This window comes from Punctularia strigosozonata, assembly GCF_000264995.1.
Source record: "Punctularia strigosozonata HHB-11173 SS5 unplaced genomic scaffold PUNSTscaffold_12, whole genome shotgun sequence".
Lineage (NCBI taxonomy): Eukaryota > Fungi > Basidiomycota > Agaricomycetes > Corticiales > Punctulariaceae > Punctularia > Punctularia strigosozonata.
Genome location: NW_006767444.1, coordinates 1 through 19,644, shown reverse-complemented (window position 1 = coordinate 19,644; position 19,644 = coordinate 1). Strand labels below are relative to the sequence as shown.

The following is a 19,644-nucleotide window of genomic DNA, read 5'->3' as shown; positions in this document are numbered from 1 at the left end:
CCCGCCGTTCGTGGCGGCGCGCCAGCGGATGCGGTCGATCGGGCCGGGCGAGCGCGACCGCGCGCGCGGCGATCCCGTGCCCGCGCCGGAGTTGGAGTTGGAGTTGGAGCGGACCGAGAGCGCGCCGAAGGAAAGGGTGCGTTGGCGGGGGAGGTCGTCTTGGACCGCGGGGGCCGGAGGAGGAGGGGTGGCGGGGTGTGCGGAGAGGGTGAGGGCGAAGGAGGGCGTGTCCGGGCCCGAGTCGGTGCCGGGCGAGCCTGTGGAGCGCGAGAGGCCGAGGCGGATGGGCGAGATGGAGCGCGCGGGGCTTGGGCTGGCGGAGCGCGGAGAGAAGGGGGAGGAGGAGGAGATGGAGCGCGCGCGGCCGCGGAGGGGAGGCGAGGACGGCGCGCTGAGGCTTATGCCGCGTCCGTGGGCTGCTGCTGTCGCTGGCAGCGCTGGAAGAGGTGGCGGCTCGGGGAGGGGTGTGGGCGAGGTGAGCACAAGGTTGGGCGCGGAGGTGGAGTGCGGGTTGAGCGGGGAGGAGACGCGCACGGTCGAGTCGGAGCTCGCGGAGGAGAGCGGGCCTTGGGCAGCGGGACGACGGGAGACGCTTGGAGGAAGAGGTGGTGTCGGTGGCGGAGTAGACATTGCTTGAGTTGTATTGTTACTGCGTGGTCCGGCGCGAATGTCGCTTATGAGCCCTGGAGGTCCTTATGGCACGTATAGTGATACGGCCTGCGCGGCTGTTGGAGGCGGCCAGATGACTTGCTTACACCCACTTGCTTTGGTTCGCCCGGAGTGCCCGCAGCTAAGGAGCTGTTGTATGAGTTATGGAGGTCAGCGACGGCATACCGACGGCTGTTTGATGTCGGGGACTTACGTGCGCGCACTGACGAGGTCCCCGGGCAATACAATGTGTGTGATATGACTGGCTGCCGCGTTGATCTGGTCAGATCCTTGCGGGGGAGGCGGTGGACCGCACAGCGTACAGATAGGCGCCCGACGCGCGATCCTGCTCAGACGGAGGGCGATGGTGCTAGTCCAAGCATAGATGGTCGACTCCGGGCTGCGGGCTTGATGTACTGTGCCGCTGGCCGGCGCCGGTTGGAGAGACCAAAGGAGGGTGCTGAGCGGCGAGGTGGCTGGACGGAGGGCGGAGCTCGCTGAACTCGGTCGGCTTTGCGCTCGTTGCCCCGCTCACACGCCCGCATCGGTCATTCGCGCGCCAAGGATGGAGACCACGACTACGTTGTCGGATTCATCGCCACGACTCTCCTGGGGCACTGAATGATAACGGGCATCAACTTGATTCGGGCGTGCTAGTGTCGGCCTCCTTCGCGCTCGAGCGGAAACAAAACTAATGTGGCTGTGTATCGTTTCTTATCCACGTCGTCTGCTGTCAGACGCCCTCAAAGTTCGCAAATGTGCTCTACCAGGGCTACCTCTCATACTCGCATCGGTCCTATTCCGAAACCCCCCGGTGTACTACCATCTCCGGACCACGCCCCCACCTCCATCGTTATTGCGACGCGTCCGGATCTCATGGTCGGGTGCCAGTACTGTAACGTCGGCCTCGGGTCCAGGATCCTCCAGCCAATCGTCTCGTGGCAATTCTCGTCCCGTTTGCGTCCTTGACACGAAGGCGAAGCTCGCCAGGTCTCCCCTTGCTCTGCTTTTGCTGACGTTGGCGTCCAACCCCGATCCGAGGGACAACCGACGGTGCCCTGTAGCGTAACCTTCGGCTCCGCCGACGACGCCACGTCCTGAAGCCCTACCGCCTCCGAACGAGAATGCGGACCGCGGAGTCAGATCGCCTCGTGTCATCCGATAGGGCGTGAGAAGAGCTCCACCTAACGAAATTCAGCTGTCGTTCAGAAGTGCAACTGCAAGTCTATGTACTGCGGATATCAAACAAAAAAACACCTGCCATACAACCGTGCAAAGGCCTCGGCCCTCGCTGTCCAAGCTCAAAGGCCGGTGTTATATTCGCATGCGGCCGCGGGCGCCTGTTGCAATATAGGCTGCCAACCGCTGGCATATCCGGGGAGTTCCCAATCAACGTTCGCGCGGATCTTTACTTGCTGCATCCGCCGGCAGCTGGTCGGGTTATTGCATTAAGTCAGCGGGTGGCAGCGCTCGCCAAAACAGTGTTGACCGTTACCCCCGAAGTGCCCGAAGTTATGGCACGGGGGCAGCCCTCTCGATGCATGCCATAACTGCGCAAAGACAGCCAAGCCATCCCGGTCCCCAGTCTTGCGGATCGTAGCCCCCCAAATCGATATCTTCGGCCGACGGCCGCGTGCTTGCTATGGAAGTTCGGCTCGCCCTCTGAATCCTGGCTGGCGTGGGGGTTTCGTACTGGACTCCAGCGTCCCGACTCGAGGGATCGCGCAACCCAAAAACCGTCCTCGTTGCCGGGACCGTTCGATCGCACTCTTCCGTCTCTCGCATCATCTGGTAACGGTCTATTGCACCATGCCCCACGTGCTCAGTTGCAGCAGCTTTGAGCTTCCATACGGGCCATTTTCCCTATCGGGCGCTCTGTGTCGTCGTTGTGTCGATTTCGTCCTGGCTATGAGCTCGGGATTAACTCGGGCCGTTCACCGCCCGGATAACACATGCCCATTGCTCAAGGTGAATCCGGCCCTGACGCGTCGACGGCGTCCACGGAGCATCCACGGGGTCCGGCGGGACAAGTCATATAGGATGTTTGCCAACGGATAAGGTGTGCGTTTCGCATATACTTATATACCGTCGTTGGTACATTGACGACTCCCCTCCCCCCAAATGGAGTCAGTGGGAGAGCGTAATATCAGTAAATGATCCTATAACTCCAGGTCAATTTGTGCTATACGCATGTCATTGTCAGACTGCACCAATCAACAATAAACATCCCGACTCGTCTCTCAATGACGGCGCCACTCGCACACACGGGGCTCATAATCAAGCACGTCCTGCAGAGCATTGTTAGAAAAAATCAACGTATCGATGATGATAGCAATAAGTATATTGTACGGGATATCTATATACTCCTACAAGTGCTCCTAGTGATAAATATGATATTAATTTACAGCAGATGTCGCACCACCTCATTGTTCCGCAGCGCCTCCAATTTACGCTGCGTCTCGCGTTCTTCCTCCTGCCACGACTCCCAGATGCGAGGCTCCTCGATGAAACGTTGTCGGCAGTCGTGGCATCTAAGAAAAAAATCGGTTAGGTGAGCCGATGCGGCAAAATGAGGCGTGAACGAGCGCGACGAACCTGATATAGTACGCCGAGGGCGAGAAACCGTAGCCGAGAAGGAGACTGTTTCGTCCAAAAATCAGCCACATATCCGGGGAGGTGGTTGTCAGACGGCACGCACAATTCGGGAAGCGTCTCGCCGACGGCGTCGATGTCACCCTCCGGCAGACAATCTTCGCAGAAGGCCTGGGGGCACGTTTGGCATCTGGCATAGGCATTGAGTGAACCCGCCTACAGCATCAACATAGGTCAAAGCTCACCTGAAGAGCATTCCGCCTGCGTCTCCCGTGGAGCGATTGCACACAACGCACGAATGTTGCTCGCATATAATCGCAAAGTTCCTCTTCAGTTGTGCCGCAGTGAGCCCGCGACACTCCTTGTGGAATACTGGAGCATCCAGGCGCCGTCAATTCGAGGTAGGTATGGCATAGCATAACGAACTCGCCTCGAGGACACCGCCCGCAGCACACGAGCTCGCCACCATCTCGACAGTAGTGACACCAGTCCTCGCTATCCCACTTTGCTTTGCCTTTCTGCTTTGCCTTCGGCTCCGCCGGAGCCTTCACGAACTATTAGGAAGCCATCCTACAACAGTCGAAGCAGAAGACTCACAGCAGCAGGCACGGTCCTCGCCGGGATCTCGATCCCATCCATGATCACCCTCTTACCCTTGGCCTTCTCCTGCAGCGCCTGCCACTCGTTGGCGATCTGGTGGTTCTTCTTCTTCCCCCGCTCGATCAGCTTCCCCTCGAAGATACGGCTCTGTACCTGCGCGACTCCGCTCAGCAGCTCGCGCTCCTCTTCCTCTGCGTCCGCGAGGGCCTTCGCATCTACCTGCTCCGCATTCGGCGCGAGTTCGTGCTTCATCTTCGCGTCACGCGTGCCTTCGGCCGCACGCGAGGCGTCGAGGACGGAGGAAAGCGGTGCGGAGAGGAACTCGCCGAGGGACATGCCTCCATCGGTAGAGAGCGCGCTCGAACCCTTCCGTAGGATATCCATGAGCTCGCTGGATCTGAGAGTTGATGACGCGTCCGTGTTCGACGGGTTGTCAGAGCCCATCACCTTGGGATGGAGGAATCCGTTAACAAGGCTTATGAATCAGTATACCGGATAGCTTTTACCTTTACGGAGAGGAACAGTTTCCTACGAATTCGATCTAGCATCTGATCTTCGACCGTGTTATGGCATATAAGCCGGTAGACCTGACGAAACGATGAGCATTCCACAGCATGCTCGACGAGAGGGTATGTTCACCTTGACCGTGTTCGTCTGACCGATTCGGTGAGCGCGAGCGATGGCTTGCAAATCGTTCTGGGGATCCATGTCAGCGACGCGTGAGGCCGCGGGCAAATCAGGACGCACTTGAGGGTTCCAGTCGGAGTCACACATGATGACCGTGGTCGCCTTGGTGAGGTTGATACCTGCAATGTTATGAGGCTTCGGCCCAGCCCGGTATGAAGACGGGACATTACCGAGTCCGCCGGCCTTCGTTGAAATGAGGAATACACTGTACGGTGATTTATCCTGCTGGAACTGCGCGTATTTCCGATTCGCGTGAGTATACGCGCTGTGGCATATAACTGATGACGAACTAGCTTGATATCAAGCGCGCGTCGCGGGCGCGTCGTACTTCCGTCTAACCGCGCGTAGGGGATGGAACGCAACGTCATGAAATCCTCCAATATATCCAACATCCTACGTCAAAACTGTGTCAGTGAGTGATATTACTGTGTAGATGTCGATCTCACCCTGTCCATTGCGAGAATATCAGCACCCTCTCGCCTCGCGGCAAGACATCCGCTAGCAACTTGTCAATCATGATGAGCTTCGATGAAGCCGCCACGAGATGCTCTCCGATCACGATTGGAGAGGGCTCCGCGTCTGGCAAGAGGTACGGGCTACGAGAGCGCGTCAGGACATATCGCGCTGCCAATCAGCGAGCGCGAACGTACTGATCGCACACTTTGCGGAGCTGCATAAGAAGGTTCATTAGACGTTTCCATTCTGTTTGATTATTAGTTTCCAAATATTCGGTGGTAGCGGAATGGGCGATGACCCACGGTTTTGCTCGCCCGTCTTAGTCATGCCGCCCCGAACCTGCTCCGTGATGTGTCTCAACACCTCCCTTCGCCCCTCTTCTAGCTCGCTATCCCTCCCTTCCGTCTTCACCGCGGACCTCGAAAGCTCTTCCGTGAATATCTGCTTGAGGTCGACGGCATCTAATCTCGTAAGCAGCCGGAGCGTCCAGAACCGCTGGGCCTCGGTGAGAGGGACAAAAACGGTGTATTCCTCCCTTGGGGGAACGGACATTTCGACGTTAGCCTTGGTGCGCCGGAGCATTATCGTGCCTATAAGCACGATCGACGTAGGTCAGAAACGAAAGAACGAGCACGCAGTGTATGCGAACGTACGCAGAAGCTGTTGCGCGGCCTTGATGAACGGCAGCGAATATGAACCCTTTGATAGGTCGAAAGAGTTGCGGAACATGTTCTCCGACGAGGCCGTGAAGACCTGCGGATAGAGCCAATGAAGGAGAGACCAGAGCTCGTATAGATTGTTGTGTATCGGCGTGCCCGTCAGGACTGCAAGTCATGAAACGTCGGCAATCAGCGTTGGGGAAGAACAGTGGCGTTCGGTATACGCACTCAGACGGTACATGGCGCTGATGCCTTGGATCTTGCTCGAGATGTTTGTCTCCGCATTTTTTATCTTATGGCCCTCGTCAAGCACGCAGTACGTCCACCGTCGGCTCTTGAACCAGCCATCCTCCACTGCATACGCATCGTACGTCGTCACACATATATCATACTGCTCCTCGCCGTTCTTCACTGCCTCCTTGATCCTCGCGCGTTCTGCGTGAGTGCCGTGAAAGCGAAGGGTGCGGAAGGAGGGTACAAAGCGCGCGGCTTCGGAGAGCCAGGATGGGAGGACTGAGAGCGGGCAGACGATAAGGTGTGGGTCAAGCCGCGTGCTTTTGGAGTGTTCGGCGATGTACGCGAGGAGGGAGAGGGTTTGAAGAGTTTTGCCTAGTCCCTATATACGCTAGGAAGTAAGATGCTGGAGACGATACAGCGAATATAGCTGAAAGAATCACCATTTCGTCGCCCAAAATACAGTTCATTCCGTTCTTCCACATCCAAACTAGAAAACTAAGTCCGTGAAGCTGGTAGTCCTTCAAAGTTCCGCCGGTAACAAGCTTGGGTTGCTCGTCCAACTCGTGAAACGGGATATATTCAGTGCTGCCGCCCTTGACAGGCGCTTCGGAAGCGGCACTTTCGATCTCTTTCTGGAGGTTCAGAAAGAACGTCGACGATGCGGGTAGGAGCGGCACGAAGAGGTCACGATGTCGGTATAGCCACCGACGGCGGGCGGCCTCCACTGACACTTTTCGCGCATTCACGACGATGGTGAGCTACGCATATATGCGGCATATCAGCATCGCATTGAGAACTGGCGTGATCGACACACGTACCGCCTTTTTGTCCTCCATCGTAACTTTCTTTTCCTCCTTCTCCTTCTCCTTTTTCGTCTTCTTCAGGTTGTGTTCCTGCTCGGGATGATTTTCCACCGTCGAAGAACTCGACGCTTTGCGCTTCAACGTGCGCGGGAGCTTGAAATTCCCTTCACCCTTTCCGGTAATATAACTTGGGATGGATTGCCTAGGCCGCAGGGACCGTCGCGCGTCGCCAGGCGCCGGCACCGTGAGCTTGATTGGGGCGGAAAGCACCAAAGGCTGCATGGGGGGTGGCGATAACGCGTGCATGATGTCCAATTCGTCGTGCTCCATGTTGTCTGGAGCAGGAAGCGCCTGCATGTCCATTTTGACGCGTCTGAATCTGCGAGGGAGATCAGATGCTGTGTGCGTTGGCGCGCCGGAGGATACGCGACCTTTCGGACACGAAACTCACGCCTTCCAAGGGATATCAATGTATATGCAAACTGTCCAGAGCAAGAAAGGGCTAAGACGCGGTCCCTGGTTGAAGAGGTCGTTCCAAGCAACAAAACAATCGGGATAAGGGGGCCGTCGTCCGAGCTGTACGGCACGGTGAGCTCGACGCGCTAAATTACATGCACGTGATGCACTGCCGACTCAGGGCAGGCTTGGCCGGGGCTTGTCTGCATCATCTGAGCGAGCCTGTCACGACTTCTTCCGCTCCGTCGGCACCCCAGTTACATCCTCGCTTTCGGTACTATGCTGCGACTACTGGCGGTGAGTAGCGTCATCGGTCTTGTAAGAATCTAGATACTATTGGTCTTCCTAGTCCCGCAGGGCGTTAGCTGTAACGGCAGCTGCAGCTGTTGCAACCATTCCCGAGGACAAGGTCTGTCTATAATGTTCTTCATCCGGCACCCGCACTGACCATGCAACCTTGATCGTACCCGCTTTCTTCACTACTTGGAAATGTGTGATATCACCCAGCTCCCGATATATCCCAAGCCCGACCCTCAAGTGGTCCTCGTCCACGAATCCTCTGAGCTCGAGAAACAGATTGGCACAGCGCGACGGGCTGTAACGCAGGCGTACGCCAACACCCACGCACGCGCACAAGACCTCGTCTCAAAATGGATCGGTGTTGAACACGCGGTCGAATGTGCGTTTACTAGCACACTGGAATCACCTTTCACTTTACTCATTTAGTTGCTTCAGCTCGCGTCAAGTCCATCCTCGACCCCACCGAGCCCCTCACGCCAGGCATCCTCTACGTCGGCGTCGCGACGCTGACCGGGTCCATTGTCGCCCGCAACCGCTTCTTCCTAACCCGCCTCGTCCTCCCGCCCGCACTTCTCGTCCTCTCCGCACACCACTTCCTGCCCAAAACGAGCGCGAATCTCGCCGACTACCTCGGCTCGCTCGAAGACGCGCACCTCCCGCGCCTCGCTCAGGCGCACGAAACCGCCAAGGCGCATTCGGCGATGACGTGGGAGCGGATAAAGGACGCGACGGCGGAGGGCCGCGCGGCGGCGGGCGAGAAGGTTGTCGGCGCCGCAGCGTGGGTCGAGGGTGCGACGGGGTTGAAGCTGCGGGACGCGATGGGCTGGTCCGAGGCGCGGGCTAAGACAGCAAACGCGAAGACGCCCGAGATGGTGGAGGCGGCGAAGGAGAAGGTGGCCCATGTTGTGGAGATTGCGAAGGGGAAAGCGGCGGAAGCGGTGGAGGTAGCAAAGAGCACAGCGATCGAGAGCAAGGCGGCTGTTAAGGAGACCACAGACGACGCGGAGAAGGCTGCGAGCAAGAAGGTGGAGGAGGTCAAGAGGCTGGTCTGAATGACCCATTCCGGCTCTCATTCGTGCCGCAGAGATACATTGAGAGTATGCGACGACGCTATAGACTAATTTTCAAGCTGTACCAGACCTGCGTGCACCGACGAGTGATTCTAGCCATGGTAAGGTAAACTGCCCTAACATCTCACAAACCCGGTGGACCGGCGATCCCGTTGCCGCGTCTATCCCAATCGACGGGGAGCAAAGCATATTAAGTATGGAGAATAAGATATGATCTTTGTCTGGATGCGCCGCCGTTCGCGACATGCTCCCCGGCGCAACTTCCGTTCGTGTCTCGGGGTGGGTCTTGATTCCGGAAGTGATACCCTCCCTGTTAAGGTCGCGTGCAATATTGAAGCTTGAGGACCAGTCGTCGACGGTAACGGGGACCCTCCGCCCTCATTTCTTCCCAATCGCGTTCCCCTGCGCACCCAACACCTCGCCCATCCATTCCGTCCCTTGCTCGCCCTCCCCGAACCTCCTGTTGAACCTGCCCATGCGGCCCGTCATCTGTCCCTCGTTCTCGAGCTCGCTCGTCTTGCTCAAATCGCCAAGGTTCCACATCGGGTTGTTTGTCACGTCGCGTGTCAGCCGCAGCAGGCTCCGAGGCGAGGTCGTCCAGTGCACGAACGTCGAACCGTCCGCGCGGATGACTTTCTGCGGGAACTGCGGCACGACGGGGTTCGGAAGCTTGTTTGCGCGTCGCCGCCAGACGTGCGTGCGGCCGTAGGGAGACGAAGAGATGCTTCGTGTATGTGTGGACGCCACGACGGGCGTGCAGAGTGTTTTTGAGTGGGACAAGGGCGCCGCCAGACGAGAAAGAGTGCAGAGAGCGGCCATTGATGGTCGTTACGAGACGGCTCAGAGTGAGTTGTGAGGACCCTACAGACAAGGGCTTGAGCTCAGACTCAAAGTGATGGGTTGTGGAGAGATTCGATCTTCCTCCTGAGCTTGCCAATGCCTGGCAAGTGCCCGCCCTAAGAAGAAATGTCACGTGCTCTCCTCCTAGCGGAAGCAGTCGCGGGTTCGTGGCCGCCATCTTTGCACCAGGAATACCTTATCCGATCAGCTCGAACATTATTACAAAAGCTACGAGTCCTTGCGCGTCACGACCATACAATTGTGAGCCGAAACCTCCCAGAACGCTCCGGCGCTGTTGCAAGACTGCACAACATTCCATCACGGAATCGTCAGAGCAAGCGCTTCTTACATCTGGCGACACTCGTCCAAGGATACCCTGAGCTTATGATGTATGGCACAGCTCGCGTGGGTCAGCCAGGCTGACAAGATGCGTGTCAGAGGTCGACTGGCAGCGAGAAAGATATCTGATCCTTTATGTTGCACAGCCGAGGGAATCCCCAACCTGATGTGCGCCTACGGACCCCGCCATTCTTGTTAGCAGCCATAAGGTAGCTTGAGCGCTCCCTGGCAGTCCCTGACCCTCCGGCGATATCTACTTGCGATGCCTCTGCCTTCAGCTGAAGTTTGATCCCTGATGCCAACTCAGAAGCCACGAGTTTCCCGGCTTGTCTGCATGAACGCACACGTGGATCTGCCTAGGACATCATGGCTGCCCTGCCTGCGAGGTTATATATGATCGTCCGATGATCCTGATGCGCCGGTTGTCTTGTAGCCGCCCACTCCGCCTCTTCTTGTGCCGTTGAGGAATGCCTGGGGCGTTCTCTGCGGCCAAGGCGTATACCATTGGTGCAATATGTGAAGGAATCCTTCATGGTGAGTCGTCATCCTCAATGGTATTGCGCTTCTGTAAATCTCAGACACCACACGCAGCGGCTTATACCGCCATCTTTGGTCTGGTCATCTTCCTACTCCTGTATGTCTTGCGTAGGCTCTATCCACATCTCATACTCATAACCAACTTCGATAGCCGTACCCATTCGTGGTCCGCAGTGAACAAGACACTCATATGCTCCACTGTCCTCATATACCTGCTCTCCACGGCACATTTAGCTTTGACGTGCTTTCAAGCTCTACAAACGCATCGAGACACGGAAGGGATACTAACGGACCCAAGCGCCCCGAGAAACTACGTCCAGGTGCATACCCCTCGTACCCCTTCGCGCACGACGATAACTGAGACGTCATACAGTACATCATCGAAGGCATCACCTACATCTGTGCTGATAGCGTCATTATCTGGAGAACGTGGATCATCTGGGGCCGTCGCTGGTGGGCCTTCGCCGTCCCTGGCCTGCTCGTTTGCGGGACAATAGGCATGTTCTCTTCTCCGCTACTGCGTTTGCATGCCGCATGCTGATTCGACACCAGCATCCGGGATCGGATACGTGTGGCAGATGTCGATCGCCACCAACGTCCTGATTCTGCATGATGAGGCCATGGTCCGCTGGGGGATACTGTTCTCGGCATTCACCTTGGGGACCAACGTTGTGGTTATGTTATTGATCGCGCTTCGCGCATGGTAAGCGGGATTCAGCTAGCTCATCGCCCTCCCCTCTCATGACTAGCTCAGGGTCCACCACAAGGAGGTACACGAGACGCTCTCCGACTCCGGCTCTACGACGATCCGGTTGCTCATCTTAATCACCGAGAGCGGCCTCTGGTACTGTCTGGTTTGGGTGGTCTACGTCGCTGTACGAGTAGGGACGTCAAGCAACGGCGAATACATCGTCCAGAGTATGCTCGCGCAGCTGACGGTACGTTTCCGCGTGTCTCTTTCCCATCTCTCCGCCGACGGTTTTCTCGGTCGTGATTTTACCAGGGGATCTACCCGTCCTGCGTCGTGGTCTTCGTCTATCTGCGGTATTCGCGACGACCCATGGAACAGCTATCCACCAGCTCGAGGCTACCGGATTTTCGTCGATTGACCGGCATGACGGCCGGAGGCTCGTACAGAAACGTCACCGTCTTGGGGTCGGCGGTAGCATCATTCCTGGCCGACGGTGATGACGACCCGGAGAAACCCAGGCGGCAAGATAATGCATAGCAAGAGCAGAACCCGACAAACAGCTGATGTACACATATTGTTACAGCATGCTATACCATTCCTATTTTATTCGACAGATGCGATCCAGGTGCACGTAATCCTCATTCATGAGTACCTTCCATCGTTCCAGAGCGAGTCCTCGGTCGAGCGTATGCCATCAATGATCTGGGAATACGGATGAACATCGCCTTGAAGGTAGAAAATCCTGGACGTACCGAGCCTATAGCAATGAGCCCAAAGCTCTTTGCACCAAACGTGTTCTTGGTGGTCTCAGCGGCCGCGACCCGCCATGCCAGCCACGCCTTCTTCAGCCATTTCTCGTAGGGGTCCGCGTCCTCGCCGGCCAAGTCCGACCTGACGCTGTTGACCACGAGGGCGGACTGCTCCCGCATCTTCGCCATGACCTCGCGGCGCTTGCGTGGTTGGGACGTCTTCGCAACGATCGTGCCGACGACCACCTCTTCCTCGGTCAGCGGCATGCCGCGCCGGCTTTGGGAAATAGTATGCGTGTCGCAGAGGTAGAGCAACTCGCTGCAATACTTGTCGAAAAGCTCGCCGACGCTCTCCACCATCGTCGGGTCGTCGGATTCGTCGAGGTCCAAGAACTCGCGAAGGCGGGCCTGCAGCGCGATTGTGATCGGATCGTCCCACATCGCGTGCTCTGCGGTCAGGGCGAGGTCATCCTCGATGTCGTCCTCTGTCAGTCCGTGACGACGGCGTTTCATCTGACGTCGTTGCGCGCGAGCTTGTTCCTTTGCCTCTTGCGGACCCGGGAGGTCGATCCTTCGGAAGAGTTTGCCGATGGCCTTCGTACTCTCGTAGTAGGCGCCGTCTTCAGGGTTGATAGTCTCGGGCGCGTTCCAGTCGGGCCGAGCTCGCATGAGCAGTCGAGGAACATCACCCAAGGGTACTGACCTGCCACTCTTTTGAAAGTCTACCGCGTCAGAGTGAAGCTGTGAGAGTTTGATGCACTCTGTGCAGAACACTCCTTCCGGGCTTTGGTCTGCGATAATGAGCCAGTTGATAGCGATGACTCCTAGACGCTAGGCCACAGAGAGAAAAAAAATGTCATGTGAACAGCTCGGGGTCTCAGATGAAGACGATGAATACGCACATCATTGTTGATGAAATCGACGACGAAATCCATCACGTCCTCTATAGTGCTGTCTCTGTCGAGTTCCTTCCGAACAGCAGCTTCATAGCTAGCCGGTGGGTGGAGGTGACGCGGAAAGATATCGGCGAACTGCGAAACGTTGAACACATCTCCATCGAGGTCTCCGCCTCCCAAAGCGCTTTTCCGGAATCAATGCGTATCCCAACTCGTCGCACACAATATAGGCACACCTGGGAAGCGGTCGCGATCCTACGTATCCATATTGGTAAGTCGATGACTGTTATATGGGTCTGACGACTACACACCCTTCACTGAGAATATGACGGTGTTGGGTATTGGCTCCGTATCGTACGCACTACCTGGCGGTGGCCGTCCAATTGCTCGGGCCATTTGGACGTCGCCGGGGTGAGCCTTGGACTTACTGAGTATACATATCTCGACGATAGAAGAGTGGCGTACGACAGGGGACCTTGTCACCATCACATTGCCTTCAAGGTATACGCGTTGACCGCCTTGCGGCGGCTGTACACAGGCGAATACCTCACCTTCCTCTAGCACGCCGTGAATATCAGCGATCCCCACGAGCGTCCAGCTATCAGGGACCGGTATCCTGGCATGATGTTTAAGCTCGCGAAGGACATGATTCACCGCGAATGCGACCATCCGATCCATGAATTCATCGTCAATGCACTGTGTCGTTCCTGTGTCGTTGTCCAAGCCAACCCCGAGCTTCTGAAGACCTTGGAAGACCTAAGCGATGGGGGACGTCAGCTACAGAAGCAGGGATGAGAACAAGCCTACCGATGGTAAACGGTAGGCACCGCCGAGACCATGTACTTCGAGCATCCGCGCCGACTTCTGCAGAGACTCGCGGGCTGCCTCAGCTTCTTCAACAGCCGCATCCTGCAACGCCTCGAAAGCAGCTGCTGGGGCGCCAAGCCCTTCCAAGATCATGATGAGCGGCCTGTTCAATAAAAACTTCCCCGGCCTGTCGAAGGTTTTCGCGATTTCGATGTCCAGAGAGTCCGGGGACTCGAATTTGATCATGGACGGCCTCAAACACAGGACACGCCCTTCCTCGTTGATGTCCACGCTCACCATACCTTTCGACCCCGCGAAGCGTATCTGGAAGGCCCTAGGCTTGAAATATTTCCCGCGCTTACGCTTGCGAACAGCCAGAAGAGCGCTCGCTATGTCTTTGGCCAGTGCAAGTGATATTGTTCCGACTCCTGCCAAACGAAAATAGTCAATAGGATCCGCGTACGAGAGAGTCGAGGGCAGGCTACCATCGGTGAACTGGCGTTTCTGTCCTGTGCTGTCGACAATCTCAATGTCGGGTATGCGTTTGATCTCGTTCGGAGTGACCGTTATAGATGGGTCGGTAGCGGTGAACGCTTGAGACATCCGAGCCCCGTAGAGGCTGGGGAACCGTATCACTTTAGTAAACGTTCCTAGGCTCTGGCGAATTGCTTCTGCATCGACGCGGTGACCGTCAAGATTGAAAGGTCGCACAAACCAGACCGCGTGATCCTGAAACATCGCATGTGAGGTCGATAATTTGAACTTCAGAAGAAGAAGAAGCACCTTCAGAGCCGACTGTGAATAAGCCAAGAACTCGAATGCCCTCCCTCCGATTCGGATACCCGTTCGCATGACTCCCCCTACCCTGTCCCTGACAAAGCCATCCCCATCAAGGTCCCGGTCGAAGCGATACTGGAGGTAGTCCTCGTCGCAGAATTGCACCCGGACGAAGTGTTGTTGGTGATTCGGATAGCGTCTGATCACTCGATTCGAGCGATCAGGGTATTGCTCTGATGTTAGAAAGATGTCAGGATAGACAGTAAAACAACAGTGGCATGACACTAACATACCTCGAGGGATAATGGAGGATGGCGTAACCGCTACATGAAGACAGTCGAATATTCCATTCGTCGTCTCCGTGATCCAAGACAAGTTTTCGGGATTGAACTTCTTCGCGAGACGCTTGAAGACTTTCGCGGCCGATTCAGGTATTTCGTACGATTCGTCGGTATAGCTGGTTGTGACATTGTCGGTGAATCTTGCTAGTCGCACTACCAAATATTACTGCTTGCCTTAGCTCTCTGGCCGCTCCTCAATGAACCAAGAATAAGCAGGACTCTGTAATGTTATGTGAGCACTTACCTCCCGCAAAGTGTCTTATGACTTGGCTCGTATACCGTGTGCCCTTGTATCTCAAGAGTCTTGAAACTTCGGGGCGTAGTTCCAGAATCTCCCTCGGCTCTAGTAACAGCTTCCGATGCAAAACCTCCAGGTGGAAGGCGACCATCCATGGGACAGTTTTCAGCCAAGCGTAAAGAGCATCCAAGGCCTCAGCGGAAAAGATATTCCGCCGCTCGATAGGAATACTATAGTTTGATACGCGCAATCCGGCTGCGTTTGCCATGCGGCGGAACTTCTCCTGGTCGCCGAAGGAACGGAACAAGATGCGAACTGCCAACGAGGCAAACGGGGCAACCCGTTGATGATCTCCTCCGAAGTGAGGAACACGCCTTCGGAAGCCTTGAGGTTTCGGGCCGTTCTGGGATAGAAGCCATTGCCTATGGGCCACAAGTTTGGCCATGTCCTCGGTGTCGGTTTCGAAGGAAGGAGGGACATATAGGCTCATGAACGCGGCATTGTCGCTGTCGCTGGTAGAAATGCCCTGGATCTGAGCGTACCTGATCATGTAGTATTGTTTTCTTCGGCGATCGATGAGTGTATGGTTGAGATCCATCCGTCCGAGAACATCCGCTAAGAGCTGTTGAAGGGATTGTGGACCTGCTCCTAGAGGTTCAGAATCATTCTCGCTCTCGTCGCATCCTGCGATACGAATTTGACGAGATTCGCCCTCGAAGGATAGACGGCACGAGACATATGCCTTCTCCCATTCGAGGGAGAAAACCCTGTCCCTACATTCCCATCCGAACTGCAAGGATCGAATTTCCGCAACCTCGGCTAGCTGGGCCATCAACCTATCATGTTCCGCCTTTTTGAGCGGGTCTTGGTATGGCATCCTACGACAATACTCGACGATATCCTGCCGTGGCGGGCGATTACTCTCCTGAAACGTCACCCGACGACCGCTGATGGAGACAGGGCTGATCGGCGTGCTCCCACCATGAACCTGCAAGAACTGCCTTGCAGCCTCGACGATCGGTACAGTGAGAAGACCCGATCCACCGTGTTTCTGGCTGCCTCGCCTCCGTTTGTCGGGAAAAAGGTGTACCTCGAAATTCAGACGAATCCCTCCGTCAGAGTAGCGGGCGTATGGTTCAGAATGAAGGATATCGGCGACGGTTTGCTTGATCTGTTCTGAGGAAGCAGCGTATGCTATTCCCCGCATGAATATATCCATCCTGACCCCTTTTGAATTGGTACTGTCTGTCATTCAAGGAGTCACTATACTATCAACATGCAACAGACAGCTTCATGTCATACTCACAACGGAATGCTAATTCGCAAGAGCGATTTCGTCTAAGGATACGTCGAGAGCAAGGGGAAGCGAGGCAGAGGGATGGGTGGAGCTAGATAAGAGTCAGACTGGTCGACGCGATTGGAGCACTGGTATATCGGGCACAAACCTTGCGAAGCCTAAGAACTGCATTTCGCGTTGCATAGGTAACCGCCTGCCCTAAAACAGTCGAGGATTCAAATGTAATTGCACTGAAGCTATACCTCCCGGGAATAACGACAATGCCAAGCCGGTTCATATGATCAGCTAACAATCATCAGGGTGCTTGACTAGGTTCTAGATCGGGGGCATTCGAATGTCCATCGTCGGCTTCCATTCAGTCGATGACTGTGATCATGATCATGAGATGGCTTCGGCTGAAACTTGCCCTCGAGCAGTGCCATGTACAGTTTATAAGCCTCGTTGTGGCATCCGCACTCGAGTACTTTCTGATGTCGGTAATAGTCATGAAGGTAAACGGTAAAAGAGCGCGCGTGAATGGCGGATTTGCCGGAACGCTCCGAACAGCGCGTTGGCATAGAGGTTGACCGAGTTTGCGAGTGAATATGGGCCTGCGTCCATCTTTCCGCCAGCGCTCATCGATTCACCTTCCCTCCCAGCCCGTTCATGGCCGTGGCCCGGTTCTGCGGCTCTGCAGCGATCCGGGATCGTCATCTTACTACGCCCGCGAGCCAACATCCTTATTCAAGGCATGGCCCATCCAGACATCAGTACTTCAACAAAGTTCTACCATCGTTCCGTAAGGAGTCTTCGATGGTCCGGATAGCCTCGAGAATCTGGATAGTCGTTGTAAGCACGGTACGAATAACGTCAACTGAGTCACGCAACGCTTACCGAACCGATCGCGATGATACCAAAGCTTTTGGAACCAAACACATCGTTCTCCTCTTCGGTTGCCGCAAATTGCCACGCAACCCACGCATTCTTTAGCCAATTGTCCATTGGCGTGTTGTCATCACCAGACAATTCGCTTCGTACGCCGTTAACAAGGATCGTGGCCTGCTCGCGCATCTTGCCCATCACTTCCTTCCGCTTACGTGGCTGCGACGTCTTCGCTACGATGGTCCCGACCAGAACCTCCTCTTCCGTGAGAGACGTCCATCTCCTGCCTTGGACCAGCGAATTGTGAGCGCATATGTTATGCAGCTCGCCGGTGTACCTTTCGAAGAGATCGCCAATGCTGTCCCATTCGGCATCTTCGATTTCATCCATAGCGTCCGCGTCCAGGAATTCGGAGATTCGTGCACGAAGGACGATAGAAATCGGATCCGTGCCGTCGTCTTCCAGACTGAGGTTGTCCATGGCATCCTCCAACGTGAACGTGCCCGGCTGACGTGCCATTTTCTTCCATTGAGGACGACCCTGTACTTCCGCATCTTCAAGCGATGGCAATTGGATTTCCCGGAAGAGTTTCCCGATGGCCTTGGTGCTGGTGTAAAAGTTTGCCCGGTCAGGTTGGATGGTTTCAGGAGCGTTCCAATCAGGCTTCGCTCGGAAAAGGAGGCGTGGTACGAGACTCATGGGCACTGGTCGACCGCTTTTCTGGAAGTCGACCGCATCAGAGTGCAGCTGGGCGAGTTGACACTGCTGGTGACCACCTTTGTCATACATTCTCCGGTACTTGCCTGTAATCTACGGTGCATAAACGGCGACAAGTATATGACATGGCCAGCACCTGCACAGCTAGGATCGCCCATGCCCTTGTCATACGAACATCGACAATTCGCGTATCCGTGACCACACCACGCCCTACAGCGTATGTCATACAGTTTCCGACAGCTTACCACTCAGCCGCGCCGTAGCGTACCTTATGTCATTAATTCTGTCATACAGAATCAGCAACGAATGACTGGCTCCAACCGCCGGTGTCATACATGTTGCGACTCACGCATCCTCGTCTCCGCTTCTCCCGGCTCACCCGCTTCAGCCCTGTCATACATATTGCGAAAACGTTATTAGTTTTCGCCTCAGGTCTAATACTGCTCCAGGTCATATACTACTCCTCTACCTGCTGTCATACATTTCGCGACTCGCACATCAGAGCATGTGTCATACATAGCTCGCCAACAAGCCTTGAATTCGGCCACCCGGATTACCTGCCTGCGCGTTCTGTCATACAGAGCTCGACACCGCCGATACGTCCCTCGTTCATAATTTTCCTCCCTGTCATACATGCCCTCATTCATGAATGACAGTACTTGCCATTCCCTCTGTCATACATCTCCCGACCCTCGTGTCAGCACCTGTGTCATACATACATCGTGAGTGAGTCTCGACTCTGCCCACCCGAATGGCCCGCCTTCGCATTCTGTCATACAGATTCCGACACTGCCGGTACGTGCGTCGATCTCCACGACTCGTGCATCAGAGCATGTGTCATACATAGCTCGTCAACAAGCCTTGAATTCGCCCACCCGGATGGCCTGCCTGTGCACTCTGTCATACAGAGCTCGACACTGCCGATACGTCCCTCGTTCATAGTCCTTCGCCCTGTCATACAAATCCTCATTTGTGAATGACAGTACTTGCCACTCCCTCTGTCATACATCTCCCGACCCGTCCCTGTGTCATACATACGTTGTTAGTGAGTCTCGACTCCGCCCACCCGGATGGCCCGCCTTCGCATTCTGTCATACAGAATCCGACACTGCCGGTACGTGCGTCGATCTTAATCCTCCACCACGTCATATGAGCACTCAGGCTTGAATGACAGTGCTATACCATCTCTGTCGTACATATCACGACTCTCGCATCAGTGTCCGTGTCATACCTCGCCAACAAGCCTTGAACTCGGCCACCCGGATGACCTGCCTGCGCGTTCTGTCATACAGAGCTCGACACCGCCAATACGTCCCTCGTTCATGATCCCCCTCCCTGTCATACAAGCCCTCATTCATGAACGACAGTACTTGCCACTCCCTCTGTCATACATCTCCCGACCCTCGTGTCAGCACCTGTGTCATACATACATCGTTAGTGAGTCTCGACTCTGCCCACCCGAATGGCCCGCCTTCGCATTCTGTCATACAGATTCCGACACGTACGTACGTCGATCTTAACGACTCGCGCATCTGAGCATGTGTCATACATAGCTCGCCAACAAGCCTTGAATTCGCCCACCCGGATGGCCTGTCTGTGCACTCTGTCATACAGAGCTCGACACTGCCGATACGTCCCTCGTTCATAGTCCTTCGCCCTGTCATACAAATCCTCGTCCATGAATGACGGTCCTAGCTATTCCCTTCTGTCATACCGCTTCGGACTCATGTCAGCGCCTGTATCATACATACCTCGTTAACAAGCCTTGACTCCGCCCACCCGGATGGCCCGGGTCCTGTCATAGACTTTGACCGGACTCGGTGTCACATATTCATTACATTACTGCTTCAGCTCACAGACCCGTGGCAGACACCTCATATTCTTGCTTTATCCCGGAGTTCAATCCCGACGCGCGCCCCAAGCTCCAGCATTCCTTGTGAGGTCATATTACTTGCACGAAGCACAATTAAAGATGGAATATGAGTCCGCACTATACTTACAGGACTCATAAACACTATGGCACACGGAATGTGACACGAGCAGCTA

General features: G+C 55.6%; 6 protein-coding genes across 6 annotated transcripts in view; 2 read left to right on the top strand and 4 right to left on the bottom strand.

The window, feature by feature from the left end:
• The window catches only part of PUNSTDRAFT_46534 (uncharacterized protein), a gene marked incomplete at both ends in the record, with an annotated part of 5,190 nt that extends 4,560 nt beyond the window's left edge, over positions 1 to 630 (bottom strand). The window contains one exon of the mRNA XM_007386768.1: positions 115 to 630. Coding sequence (XP_007386830.1) covers positions 115 to 630 — 516 coding nt within the window. The remainder of the gene's footprint in view (positions 1 to 114) is intronic.
• A 2,413-nt stretch (positions 631 to 3,043) lies between these two features.
• On the bottom strand, positions 3,044 to 7,045 carry PUNSTDRAFT_145612 (uncharacterized protein; the record flags this gene model as incomplete). The annotated part of the gene is made up of 18 exons (XM_007386767.1): positions 3,044 to 3,179; positions 3,244 to 3,288; positions 3,347 to 3,430; positions 3,486 to 3,612; positions 3,671 to 3,785; positions 3,838 to 4,287; positions 4,347 to 4,427; positions 4,480 to 4,536; positions 4,588 to 4,646; positions 4,698 to 4,758; positions 4,818 to 4,920; positions 4,974 to 5,123; positions 5,178 to 5,229; positions 5,286 to 5,573; positions 5,637 to 5,807; positions 5,871 to 6,258; positions 6,320 to 6,637; positions 6,698 to 7,045. 18 exons carry the CDS (start codon positions 7,043 to 7,045, stop codon positions 3,050 to 3,052), a joined length of 3,027 nt encoding a protein of 1,008 aa, XP_007386829.1. The 3' UTR covers positions 3,044 to 3,049.
• Positions 7,046 to 7,383: 338 nt separating this feature from the next.
• PUNSTDRAFT_54573 (uncharacterized protein) lies at positions 7,384 to 9,404 on the top strand. The gene is made up of 4 exons (XM_007386766.1): positions 7,384 to 7,435; positions 7,488 to 7,547; positions 7,646 to 7,817; positions 7,874 to 9,404. The coding sequence occupies exons 1-4, from the start codon at positions 7,418 to 7,420 to the stop codon at positions 8,488 to 8,490; spliced, it is 867 nt and encodes a 288-aa protein (XP_007386828.1). The 5' UTR covers positions 7,384 to 7,417; the 3' UTR covers positions 8,491 to 9,404.
• Positions 9,405 to 10,154: 750 nt separating this feature from the next.
• On the top strand, positions 10,155 to 11,519 carry PUNSTDRAFT_145610 (uncharacterized protein; the record flags this gene model as incomplete). The annotated part of the gene is made up of 7 exons (XM_007386765.1): positions 10,155 to 10,221; positions 10,279 to 10,321; positions 10,376 to 10,544; positions 10,598 to 10,745; positions 10,777 to 10,927; positions 10,979 to 11,162; positions 11,228 to 11,519. 7 exons carry the CDS (start codon positions 10,155 to 10,157, stop codon positions 11,450 to 11,452), a joined length of 987 nt encoding a protein of 328 aa, XP_007386827.1. The 3' UTR covers positions 11,453 to 11,519.
• A 38-nt stretch (positions 11,520 to 11,557) lies between these two features.
• On the bottom strand, positions 11,558 to 15,942 carry PUNSTDRAFT_122140 (RdRP-domain-containing protein; the record flags this gene model as incomplete). Its single annotated transcript, XM_007386764.1, has 12 exons — positions 11,558 to 11,617; positions 11,668 to 12,495; positions 12,567 to 12,744; positions 12,797 to 12,815; positions 12,872 to 12,977; positions 13,026 to 13,267; positions 13,290 to 13,337; positions 13,364 to 14,096; positions 14,151 to 14,377; positions 14,438 to 14,557; positions 14,730 to 15,732; positions 15,814 to 15,942. The coding sequence occupies 12 exons, from the start codon at positions 15,940 to 15,942 to the stop codon at positions 11,558 to 11,560; spliced, it is 3,693 nt and encodes a 1,230-aa protein (XP_007386826.1).
• An 824-nt stretch (positions 15,943 to 16,766) lies between these two features.
• PUNSTDRAFT_137130 (uncharacterized protein) lies at positions 16,767 to 17,670 on the bottom strand (the record flags this gene model as incomplete). The annotated part of the gene is made up of 2 exons (XM_007386763.1): positions 16,767 to 16,835; positions 16,894 to 17,670. The coding sequence occupies 2 exons, from the start codon at positions 17,668 to 17,670 to the stop codon at positions 16,767 to 16,769; spliced, it is 846 nt and encodes a 281-aa protein (XP_007386825.1).
• Positions 17,671 to 19,644: the final 1,974 nt, after the last annotated feature.

What these genes read in the sequence shown, in the direction of transcription:
- PUNSTDRAFT_54573 (XM_007386766.1), top strand. An exon ending in CAACCATTCCCGAGGACAAG is followed by an intron (nt 7,548 to 7,645) that starts GTCTGTCTATAA and finishes GATATCACCCAG; the next exon opens with CTCCCGATATATCCCAAGCC. An exon ending in TGTTGAACACGCGGTCGAAT is followed by an intron (nt 7,818 to 7,873) that starts GTGCGTTTACTA and finishes TAGTTGCTTCAG; the next exon opens with CTCGCGTCAAGTCCATCCTC.